We start from the raw sequence: 9,895 nt of genomic DNA, 5'->3' as shown, positions 1-9,895 counted from the left end.
AGATGAAAATTCAAAAAACCACCCTTATTTCCCTTTCCCACTAATTAAAACAGGATTTTGGTTCTTATTAAAACAAAATTTGCACACACAAGATTAAAAATAAGAGGGAAATTAATGTTGCATATGATTTAGAAAAAATGTCATTGTCTACATAAGATTTTGACAAACCACTCAAATTTCCCATTCCCACACTCAGAAATCAGGATTTTAGTAAAATTTATTGAAATTTTGCTAATGTTATGTTAAAAAAAAGAGAAAATTTACTGATTATCTTATTTATGAAGGGAATTAATTTTTTTGATTTCTCCCCTTTTACACACCCTTAAAGCTGTTTAAGTAATGAAATTTTTTTTTTTGCGTACCTACTTGATGTTCGAAATAAGATGAAAAGTACTGTCTGCCTATCTGATTTTAAAAAAATCCATTCCCATACCCCTGTCCACATAAAATTTCGAAAAACCACCCAAAACTCTTTCCAACCCTTTAAAGCATAATTTTAATATTTTCGTTGAAAATTTTCATACTTGACACACAAAATAAGAAAGAAATTACTGACGATTGATTTTCATATAAGAAGTAGTTTGCCGAATACGTAAGAAAAATAAACTACCCCTATCACTATTCCCCCCTCTTAAAACAGAACTTCAGCTAGTAGATTATAAAATACAAATTCTATTTGTATTTAAATTATGACAGTAGTGATAGTTATTTTACAAATATATTTTCAAAAATTAAACACCTAGCAGATTACAAGTTTAAAATACATTAGAAACTAATACCAGTATAAAACATTAGGACGAATTAAGGTTTTTGAATTCTCTTGCAACTGTATTGAACAATAAAATTAAAACTGTAGAAAGAAATGTACATTTTCTGTATATGAGTGGGTGCCATAAACCAATTACGTATTGCAATGTTAATTATGTGTTATTTTTCTAATAATTCATACTGTTTTCGCAGAAATATTCCTTGACTACACAATTTAATTTCAATGCAGTTAAAATGTTTTGAGCATTGGGTCACTAGTGCTGTTATTAAAATCATGACGCACGAAATAATATACATATGTTATGTAAATTTAGATATCTCTGCCAGTTAAAAGTTTAATTGTACTCACTATTCAAAACATAGTGCACATACTGTATGCAAATGATTTAATTAATCATAACAGCTTACTACCTTCTGTGGAATGATGTAAGGCATTAGTAGAATTCTTCATCCACTCGTTTTGTGCCCATGTTCATACACCGAGAGGAAGTCTTTACATTGTGCTTTTCAAATTTTTATTTAAGGCCAGCCTATTTACTTCTATAAAATACTCATGTGTTTATAAGGGCTACTATTTTAGAATAGCTTGCGGTAAGTAGACGGCTCACGCAGCCATGGTGTGTGTGGAACGCCAACTTGCCCCAGGCAACGGCTACACGTCGCCCGCCGGCTGGCTCGACTGCACTTCACGTAGCCTCGCCTCTGCATCTGCCCACAACACAACCTCAGTCTCACGGCTTCGCCTTCAAGTCACATCACCTCACCTTCTAACAACATAGAACAACCAGTGTCTTTGTGTCTGCGTGCATGACACATAATGCAGTCACCTCACCTCTGCAAATACATACTTGACAAAACCTCAGTTTCTCTCTTCACTTCACCTATACATCTGCGCACAACAAGACACAGCCTCCGAATCACCTATGGAGTCCCATACATTTTGCTTCTGAGAGGGCATTCTCCTGCATCGTAGTCATTGCTTGAAAACATCGCGGAAACAAGTTTCAAGTTGCTGAGACTGCGCTTACGATCACCAAATGTGCTTTCTTTTTGTGAATGTGTTTCCAAATGAATTTTATTTTTATGATTGCGCTTTGAAATGTGCTTCCTTTTGCGGATGTGCTTCGAAATACGCTTCCTTTTGGTCAATTATGCTTGCAATTGGGCTTCCATTTTGTGAATGTGCTTGCAAATGTGCTTTCTTTATGTGAACGTGCTTTTGAATCGATAAATAACTACTGCACTTTCACACTTTATTTGCCCCTCGGGTTAGTGCCAGTTCTGTAATAGCACAGATTCACAAACTACGAATATGATGCAATATAGCCTTCTCAAATTTTTAGAATGACTATTCTATTAAGAGAGGAAAATATGTCCATTTATAACCAGCCTTGTGGTTTCACATGGAATTTGGTGAATCAGACAACTGGGTTAGTACGAAAAGGCAATTAAACATGATCCACATGCAGTACTAAAATATATTTTAAGCAAATTTTCAAATAACAGGTTAAATAATATTATTCCATTGAACTGAATAATATTTGAAAAAATCACAATATTCCTCCCACGCTGAAAGCATTAAATATATTTATTTATAATCATAACCATTGCATGAAGTCATCAAATGTTATAATAATATTCTCAGCATAGCCCACCTCAATTTCATCCCCACCAGTACATAATAAAGCTAATTCTTTCAATCTTTTAGAATCCTCAACAATATCACAAGAACACCACAGAAAAAAAAAATTAAATTTTTTATTACACACATCTTTTAAGTAACTTTCTACCTTCAACTTTTTTTCTATCACCAACCAGTTCAACCCTCTACTCCATAGAATAAACATATACAGTATTGTATAACAAAAACATTTTGTAACATAATTTATATATATATATATATATATATATATATATATATATATATATATATATATATATATATATATATATATATAAATTTTAACCTATATGAATAACAATTATGCGCTACATGTCACAACATAGAAATTAATAAAAATATTAATAAAAATTACAAAGTGTAGAAGGAGAAGGGGGGGGGGGGGTGAGAGGGCAGAGCGGAGAAAAATGGAAAAAAAAAGTTAAAGGCTGTGAGGGGATGGGGTGATGTGATTAATTAATCTAATTTTTGCATATCCTTTGTGTGCTCCAGAACTGAAATGTTCTCTACTGGATTGAGACAAAAAAAATTCTGATGCTTTCTGGGCAACCTCAGAAAAATAGAGGGGTTAGGAGAGGGAGACGGCATGGTTTCCATTATTTTCAGGTGCTTCAATGTTGTACACAGAATGATAGCAAATAATACAATTATTTCTGAAAATTAAATATTTGTTCCCCTATGTTTTAAATATAAAATCCAACCAAACCATTTGAATATATTTAAAAAAAAAAATAATAATTGCTCGAACTTAACTTTCTTTTCTTAAAGATTACCTCGTGTTGCTTGTTCTTTCCAAATCCTCTTGTTTTCTGCTAAACACGCTATCCAGGGTTTCTTGATCTTGAACCTGGAAGAACGCTCTGGACTCGAAGACGTACCTGCGGAAATAACCTTTTCGTTGGTTCTAATAATTCTTATACCAAGATCACTTCTAAACATTGCACGTATTCAACTTCAACTGAACATAATGAGAATTTTAAATAATTCTTCTAAAAATAAACCTATGCAATTGGCTGAACAATGTTACATTTTTCCCTTGTTCTACCGAGTAAGGCATTTATGTATTTTTAAACTTTACAAATAGCATACAAATAGCATCACTACCCTTGATAGCTATAAATTTTGTATTATCTTTGAAACACAACTGCTTTATTTATCCGTTGCATGTATGAAAAATTCAGTTGCTCCCTCTAAAAATCCAAGATAAATTATTTCTAATTATTTCATTTAAAATTCTCAGAATGTTTGTGCAATTTATTAAAATTATTCACAATATCTTAAGTCAGTTTGTTCCATAGATGAGACCCAATAAATTAATTTATACGACTAATGACTGAAACACCCCTACTAATATTACAAATGCGAAAGTGTGTTCTCTGTTTGTCCTCCTTTCACGCAGCAACGGAGCAACGTATCATAATTTTTTTTGCATGTAAATAGTTTATGGGCCGGAGAATGACATAGACTACATATAATTATTAAATTCCATCCATAAGTCAGTAAAAAAGAACTAAAATCAGTTTTATAATAGACCCACAAGCAGGGAATTTGTACCATTTCTCTATGTCCGCCACACAGTCATATAGTAAGGTCTGGCAACTTCCTATCCTTCTCCTTGGCGGATCCCATTCGCTTAGTGAAGCTCGCAGCTGCTAGCGAACTAAATGCACTAATGACAGTTTAGTTTAGAATTTCGTCAAAATGTGGCATTGCCTTGAATTTGTAACGTACTATCGTTTGTTGTGTCTGTCACATCTTGCCTAAGGGTTACCTGCCTTCCCACAAACTGAAGCTAAATATTGGCGTCCCGATTTTGCTGATGCGTAGCCTCGATGCACCGAGATTGTGCAATCAATGGGACTTTAAAATCAGAATTTCCTGTGTTTCGACTGTATCCCTACTAGGAGTGAGGGACACGTGGCCGCACCGTTGTCTGGCTGGCTGTGGCCGGGCTCCAGTTGGGGGCGGAGCGGTCCCAGCAGGCTCTCCAGCATGTCGCTGCACACGCCCAGACTCGGCTCCACTATGAACTCGATGAAACCTGCAAGCAGTACAACTATATGTCCTTCATCTCGGGTTGGGTGTCTTTATCGCTAAATGTTAAGCTGTTAAAGGTCTCCCAAGACACTTGAAGATATGTAAGGGTCCTGCTACGCAGCAGTAACTGAAGATTTCGCTACAAAAGCGATTATTGATTCGCTTAAGAGTACACGGGAATTGGTACAACTGCAGCAAAATCAGTATCCGGTTCGGGTCTGAAAGGATCGTATTCATCGACTAGACATCCTTGTGGCTACTGCATGATGCATGATGACATGAGTGGAGTAAATGCATGAAGAATCCACCTCGTACGAAGTTTCGCTGCGATAAGTGTCATGTTTGGTTTACACGTATTGATAATTTGCGACGACATGCGAAAAACTGTAAAGGTGAAGTCCGTGTGCCTACTGTTGAACTATCTGCAGATATTTCGACTCCTCGCTTTAGAGTGGAGACTCGTATGCGTACAAGCACATAAACTTGTTCAGCAACCAATTGAGATAATGTCTGGACATGAATCTAAACCTAAGACTGTGCTTGGTGCATTACATGGGAATGATAATAGATTTCACTTGGCGAAATCTGCATTTCCTGGAATGTTGAAAGACTTCTATTATCTAAATCCATTTAGTGAGTCAAAAGACATTTGTACTTTCTTTGTTGATATCAAGCAAAACATAAGCAATCAGCTTACAGATCTACATATCAACATATGGCTCCTTCAAATATAATTTGTTGTAAGATTGTGTATATGGCAAACCATATCCGTTCAAGGACAAAGTTAAGTGTGCATTCAAGACAGTGAATACTCCCGTTTATAATTCCAATGATGTGAAGCAGTCTGTTAAACACAGTAGTCTATCGAGAAACTCTGTCGGGAAGAAAAAGATATGTAGGTAAAGTATCTGGCTGGTCTCTCTCTTCAGTAAACCAATTGGAGCTAAGAATTAGCTCAAGCCAATGCAGAACTAAATCATTATTAGATTACCAAGTGTTCCTGTTGTATTGTAGGATTTATGTAATTAATGTTTTGTGCATAATTTTGTTGTTCTTGAACCTGGCACTTTCATGGTATTTTTAATTAAATGTTTTTCTTGTATTGAATAATACAAGATCAAGATCAAATAATTAGTACATTAGTGAGTGATTTTATTATTATTTTTGAAATTTTTCTCAATTTTCAAGATGGCCGTCAATATGTCATCGACTTACTGGAGGCTAGTAGACTAGGATATTTAGCTGCTATATTGATTAAAAATTTTTATGTAAAATTATTTTTTTTGTATTGATCAAGTATCAAACCAATGGCAGGAACTAATCTAATCTTTCAGTATATTGATTGCAGATATTTAAAAATTAATTTTTGAATTTTTCCCGAATTTCTAAGCTTAATACATTCAGATTTCCAAGATGTCAGTCAAGAAGACGACAAATGGCGGGCCCTTTGGCAATAAATAATTACTGCACTAACGGGTGAATATTAACCTAATACAGTTGCAGTGCACTTTAGCAGATGAAAACAAGATGGCGACCTCCAGCAGAAGAAAACAAGATAGTGGGTGTGTCCTCATACTAGCTGGCAATATATCTACCTTGGCATTGGTGGTGGTAGGTCAGTCTGTTGGCGACTTCTGTGGAGGAAGGATATTTCATTCAATTGCTCTTGTCAGCTTCGAACCGAATACTTCATAACGTACGTGCTTTTTTTATTAAAATTTTATTATAATTATGTTTAAATAATTTTTTTATAAATTTAAAAAAATTTCCCAATTTTTATTTGATAATTATGATTTTCAAGATGGCGGCCATGATGTAATAATCCAAGATGATGGAATGTTTTTTATTTAAAATTTTAATAATTATTTTTTTATTAATTTAAATTTTTTTCCCATTTTTCTTACATAAAAAATAAGGATTGTCAAGATGGCGGCCTTAACGATAATTGCAACTGTTACATCATAATTCAAGATGGTTGCCATGACATCCTAATGGTTGAGGTCGTGACCTCTAAGCTTAGGTAGGCTTGTGCAGATGCGGACTATAGGCCTCTTTGTGGACTTTTCAAGCTGTTGGCATTTTTGAGAACTAAAATGGGAAATTTCCCCTCAAAATGGGAATTTTTACCTCAAAATATAATTTTTTTTATGGATTTTTTTTTAAACTGGACATTTTTGCGGATTTTGGCAAATTTTGAAGGTCAAGGTCAAAGTTCATCAAAGATGGCCACCGTGACGTCACAGTCCAGGATGGCGGACCAGTATCAGGCACCACAGCCAGAAGCCTGGCGCAGGAGGAAATATTATATATGTACTACTCATGGGACAAATTTTAGTCCTTACCTTTTGGTCCTTTTTCGCATCAATTTCCGGTGCCCTTTCAGTTGGAAAAACACACCCACAAGTCCTCATGCATGCATTAAAAACTTCTAGGGGTTTTAATTGCTTGTGTCTTCTAATTTCTCAATTGATGGCAACTAACCCGAGCTTGCCATGCTCCTGGTTTGGTTTAGCTATTCTCGTATCAAATAATAGAGCTATCTTTGAAATTTCTCACGTAAAACCAGCAAAAATTACAGATTACACATTTTTATTTATTAATTTTTACATTGTTCTTAGTGCAGACACATTATAGTTATTAACTTTATTTCAGCACTTACAAATAAAAACATTTCTTTCCAATGTACATAACTATTAAATATAATAGCTATTTATAATTTACTGGGCCCATAATCTGTTGAATAAAGTTATATTTTCTAACCAATGCAACCTTTTTGAATATACTAAAACACTAAAACTCTTATAGTAACGAAAGTTCTAACTTTTTTAAGTGGCACGTTTACCACCATAACCCGACCTATTGTATCAGAAACACTACAAATCGAAAAAGCACAGATTTTTAAAATTTTTGAAATTTTTGGTTTTTAACCCCCCCAGGGACCAATTCCCACCATGCCCCGACCTCATGGATACACAAAAAGCATGGTTATTACCCATAGCCCATAGCTTAAAATTAGTGGTTTTTTGAATCTCTGACCCCACCCTCATCCTCCTTAACACTAAGGTCTTAAGTTATGAAAATATTGTATTGTCAGAGTTTTTTTTATATGTATGCAAAATTTCAACACATTCGGAAGTTGAAAAGTGGGTAAAAATTGAATGGGAAAATTTTATTAAATATTACAGTCGTACATAAATACAGGTCAAGCTAATAAAAGCATGGTAAAAATAACTTAACATGAATCAATATGATCAATATGTTTGCAACAAATATGCCCTGCATGAATGTACCAAACAGATTACACACTATTTAACTCCCTTTGGGTGCTTACCTGGAAGCTGGTATGAGGAATATGACTGGCAGTTTAAGAATTGTTTTGGAAGGAAATTTTCAATAAACTTTTTAATGGGATGGAAATTTTCCCTCAAAAATAGAATTTCCCCTTAAATAGGAACATTAATAGTAATTTTTAAGGCATATATATATATATATTTTTAAGGAATTTCCAAGAAGAACAAAACAATATTTCGACCTCGGGCTCCGATCATTGACCCCACCTCGCACATCAGCTGAAGCCTGCATCTGGAGATTATATATATATATATATAAATATATTTAAATGTGTGGCCCTTGAATGCATAATTTATTTATTTCATTATTTCACAACTGACCTCTAGTCCTAGTGGCTAAGGTCTCCACTTTCTTACCTCAACAATATCAGAGTTCCTCGGTTTGGTTTCAAGCAACTAAATGATTTATTTTTTACAAATTACCAAATAAATATCATTGGCTATAGTGGTGAAACCTGCCTGCAATACTTGGAACCAAGATGGCCACAAATCAAAGAGGGCGACCGGCTCCACAGCTGTCCAGCCAAGAAGCCTGTACCTACAACTTGCAGCATGTCATTAGTTGTGTAGCATGAAGCAGATGTCGTCGGTGAGCCTGTAAGCGGTGTGGCATGCCGTACGTGACGCACCTATCTGCGACTCGGCGACTAGAGTGTTGTTGCGGTCGCACAGCGGGCTGAAAGGCAGTCCCAGCTCACGCTCCTTGTCGCCCTGCCTGAAGAACTCCTCCAGCAGCAACATGGTCCACCGGTGGTGCAGGTCCCAGCGCTTGGCCGGGTGCGAGATGTCGCAGCAGTGCAGCACGAGCGACAAAGCCTTCGACTTGTCCACGCTGCACAGAACACCACACATCATGCTATTCATTTACTAAGTAAGCTAGTTTTATCTTGTTGAAATTTTAAGAGAACTTATTATTTCCTTCTTCATTTTCAACTTTATTTTAATATTAAAAAATTAGGCAATTAAATTTTAATGATATAAAAATTATAATTGTTAGTGTTTATCGTGAGAAAAAATTAAAGGAAATGAAAAGATAAATGAAGCTAGTAAAATTAGAAGGGGCTGCATCGCCGGGCGGTAACATCCCCCTGATTCCCAGTGCTAGTCGGACACATTAGTTTCTTTAAAGATGTCTGAGCCGATCACTGCTCTCCATCAGGAATACTCCCCAAATATACATAAGGAAATTATCACGCCAGAATCCTTTTAACATAGATGTTACTATAATAACAACAAAGAAGAGAATTGTATGCTAGCTGATAATTATCATAAAAAATAAAAGTATTATTAAATAGCTACATTTCATAACAAATATAAAAAGTAATAAGATTAGGATTAAAAATGACAGAACCCCGGCTAGAGCAGTTGTAACTAATTCCACATGTTCTTCCTCTTGAAACTCCACTCACCTCAGCTAGATCAAACTCAACTGGTTCCACATGTTCTGCCTCTCGAGATTCTAGAAGTGCCTCCACTCACCTCGGCTCGGCCAGACTCAACAGGTTCTTCATGTTCTTCAGCTGCTGGAAGTGGAAGCTCATGTCCGTGGCCAGCACCATGTCAATGACCAAAGTCCTGAATTCCCTGAACTCTTCCCTCGTTAGGTTCTGGAGGATGTTGCAGTCTTCTTCACGCATGACCCTGCAACACATTCACCACCGAGTCCGCATTCTCGATTATGGCGCCATCCCTTTCAGGTATTATGTGGTTTAGGGGAGGTGAAAGTAACTAACTGGTGTGTCATTGGCTGGTTGAGTGTTGCAGCCACTCACCTGAAGGTGGCGCTGATGTGGTGGTTCTCTAGGACGGCACGGTCGTTGTAGAGGAGGGCCGTCTCCGTGCCCGACATCACGTGGAAGTTGTTGGTGGTCCCCGTGTGCTCGAAGTCGTGCATGATGGCGGCGAGGAGCGTCGCGAAGATCTCCAGGTCCGTCATCCAGTTCTGCAGCCAACCAGCTATTTTCAACTAGGTCAGATGTCTCGACCATTCAAGGGATGCCTCAGGAATAAATACAACAAAATGCATCTTTAATTGGTTGCACCTGCATGGAGGTTTGTT

The 9,895-nt window shown here is 36.3% G+C and overlaps 1 protein-coding gene across 3 annotated transcripts in view; it reads right to left on the bottom strand.

Annotated features, from left to right (window-relative positions):
- Window positions 1–702: 702 nt before the first annotated feature.
- LOC134538904 (dual specificity calcium/calmodulin-dependent 3',5'-cyclic nucleotide phosphodiesterase 1-like) overlaps window positions 703–9,895 on the bottom strand; it is a 203,396-nt gene continuing 194,203 nt past the window's right edge. For all 3 annotated transcript variants that reach the window (XM_063380515.1, XM_063380514.1, XM_063380516.1), the window contains 6 exons: window positions 9,609–9,778; window positions 9,316–9,477; window positions 8,466–8,668; window positions 4,377–4,490; window positions 3,223–3,327; window positions 703–1,476 (listed from right to left, as the gene is read on the bottom strand). In XM_063380515.1, the coding sequence (XP_063236585.1) occupies window positions 1,421–1,476; window positions 3,223–3,327; window positions 4,377–4,490; window positions 8,466–8,668; window positions 9,316–9,477; window positions 9,609–9,778 (810 nt within the window). In that variant the 3' untranslated portion in view covers window positions 703–1,420. The remainder of the gene's footprint in view (window positions 1,477–3,222; window positions 3,328–4,376; window positions 4,491–8,465; window positions 8,669–9,315; window positions 9,478–9,608; window positions 9,779–9,895) is intronic.

The sequence above is a fragment of the Bacillus rossius genome, chromosome 14 (assembly GCF_032445375.1).
Source record: "Bacillus rossius redtenbacheri isolate Brsri chromosome 14, Brsri_v3, whole genome shotgun sequence".
Lineage (NCBI taxonomy): Eukaryota > Metazoa > Arthropoda > Insecta > Phasmatodea > Bacillidae > Bacillus > Bacillus rossius.
The sequence above is the reverse complement of the archived record's forward strand: the minus strand, read 5'-3'. Positions and strand labels throughout refer to the sequence as shown.